Source organism: Symphodus melops, assembly GCF_947650265.1.
Source record: "Symphodus melops genome assembly, chromosome: 6".
Lineage (NCBI taxonomy): Eukaryota > Metazoa > Chordata > Actinopteri > Labriformes > Labridae > Symphodus > Symphodus melops.
The window spans coordinates 2688723-2691253 of record NC_136696.1 but is presented as its reverse complement, the minus strand read 5'-3'; the positions used below and the strand labels follow the sequence as shown (position 1 = coordinate 2691253).

The 2531-nt window shown below is 48.3% G+C and overlaps 1 protein-coding gene across 1 annotated transcript in view; it reads right to left on the bottom strand.

The window, feature by feature from the left end:
• tspan9a (tetraspanin 9a) overlaps positions 1 to 1419 on the bottom strand; it is a gene marked incomplete at its 3' end in the record, with an annotated part of 65237 nt that extends 63818 nt beyond the window's left edge. The window contains exon 1 of the mRNA XM_079346777.1: positions 274 to 1419. Coding sequence (XP_079202903.1) covers positions 274 to 648 — 375 coding nt within the window. The 5' untranslated portion in view covers positions 649 to 1419. The remainder of the gene's footprint in view (positions 1 to 273) is intronic.
• Between the last annotated feature and the right edge of the window lie 1112 nt (positions 1420 to 2531).

Sequence of the window (2531 nt, the reverse complement as noted above, 5' to 3'; positions counted from 1 at the left end):
CGTAATAATTAGAAATGCATGGTTGCACTGACAGCCTTCACTTTGAAAAAAAAAAAAAAAAAAGCCTCCTGATTAACATTTAAATAAACGTATCACACACTCAGAACATTGCATTTGTTCACACTTAAATGGATAATGACAAGCGCTGAGTTACTGCAGGAAGATTCCCTCAGTGAGCGTTTCATTTCAAACACACATCCCCACATTTGTACGCTAAACAGCATCTCGAATGAATGTGAGCAAGCATGACACGCGAAACAGAGAGGCACTTACCCAGAAGATGAGATTGAAGGTGAACATCAAATACTTCAAGCAGCAGAGGCAGCCTCTTGCCATGTTGCACTTCTTGAATTCTAAAAGGAACACAAAGGATAGATCCAGGTAAAAGACCACGTATTTGCTGCCTTTGGGTGAGCTGTACTTGTTGTTGGTCTTGTCTCCTGCGCTGGCGTCTGCTGCTGCCGCCGCTCCAGCCTGCGCCTGCTGTGCGCTTTTGCGCGGCCCCGTGGAGCCGTAGAATGCGCCGGCAGTGAAGCCGCGGCCGCCAAACGGCCGGCCAGACGTGGAGGCTTGAGCGAAATCGGAGTCGTGGCTATCTACAGAGGGGCTACGGTGAATGGCTGACTCCTCACTACTGGACTTCTCCATGCTCTAGGGCTGCAGCTGCTGATGAAGGGCTCCCTGATGCACAGTCTACCATAGTCTCAGAGATGACAGGACAGAACAGATCACGCTCCGATTGTTCCCTAACTCACACCCTGAAGCAAAAACTGAAACAAAAAAAAAAAAAAACCTCACAGGAACACAGCTACATCCACTTGAAAGCACACAGTTGAGTATGTGAGTCTTCAGTATAGAGGTGAACAGAGCTGCACTGTCCAGGCACCTCTGCCAGCCTGCTCACTGCTGCTGTCTCGCTGTGATAGTCCTGAAGTAGCTGAGCTCAAGGGTCCTGTGAAGAGCATTACCCACGCCTAAAGACAGAAGCGTCTTTCCGGGAAGAAGTTACAGCGCTCCTTCTATCCCCTCTTGTAATATCACTCTCGTCCTGTGCTGCTTATTGCTGTGCCAGGTTGTTCCAGGAGGAAAGAGACCCCGGTGAGTCTCAGCTGCTCCACTTCCACGATCACTTGCTGACCTGGTAACTTTTCTTCCTGCCTCTCTCTCCTCTCCTCTCCTTCTCAGTCCTCCTCCTCTCAACGTGCTCTGATGCTCTCTTCCCTTTACTGCTCTCTCTCTCTCTCTCTTCTCTCTGAGTGTGCCTGTCTTCTCTACTGTTCCATCCTGTGCTGAGCCGCTCAGTCCTCCGCACTGCCTGCGCTCTGCTCTCCCAATAGCAGCGCTCTGGCTGATGTGCTATTATCGGCAGACGCAACTAACGGGCATTCCCTATTTCCAACAAGAGCAGTGCCCTCCTCCCCCAGCTCTCTCTCTCCGTCTCTCTCTCCGTCTCTCTCACTCTCTCTCAACCCCTCCCCTGTGCATGGCAGCCAATGCAGCAGCTGCAGCAGTAGCCGAGCTCCTCCCCTCCACTCCCCGCGTCTTTAATAAGCTCATCACTGAGGTTGCTTTGACTTTACATGTTCAGCAATTTCATCGTTGCTGTCGGGAGAAATGAGAGGTCAGAGATGAATTGAAGCATTACACTCAGATAAATGAAAAAAAAAAAAGAAGAAGATTCAAGGTAATTGTAGATGTAGTAAAGTGCTGTGTGGAGTTGTAAGGTAAGGATGTGTGTGTGTGCGTGTGTGTGTGTGTGTGTGTAATGGATATTGCTGGCAGGTTTTTACATATGCAGAGAGATATCACTGTCAAGACAGGCGATGACACACGCACCTGCAATTTCACGCCAATATGGCTCACACTGTTTCAGTATGAAGGAGCGCACAGATTAATGTTGCATAAATAAACCGCGTTAACTCTCACAGAAGATCGTTTATATTTATTTATCTTTTTTTTTTTTTTTTTTTTGAAAAGCGGCCCAAAACATCAAGCGACTGTCACTAAAGTGATTAGTGCATGTGATGTGGGTGGTGTCGACGGCGCTGAGCTGCAGCTCGGTCACACTGTCGCTCTGTGTTATTCATCGCTGCACTGCCTACATCCATGTAAAGGGAGCAATTACCTGGCAGTGTCCAGCCTTAGGAATTATGGCACCATCTGAGGCATGGGAAGGGGATAGTGGCTTTAAAGACGCTGAACACTTTCTGATGCAAAGCCAGAGTCCGACACTCGATAGCCCTGCTGAATCACACGGCAAACCGAAGCAGACGATGGAGCTGCGATTGTACAAGTGCCTCACTCCCCAAACATCTACACGTGCATATCATCACTAACTAATTGGTGAAGGATAATTTAGGTTGCAACTTTCAATACAACAGAGCAATTACTGCCATGATCAAGCTGTTTCTGCGTCAGCTGGCCGGAGCTTATTATGACCCTCCAGACTGAAAATATAATTGCATTTATTGACTCCCACAATCAAATCCCCGTGCACTTTCAAGCTCAAAATGGTCGACAAGACGGCACAT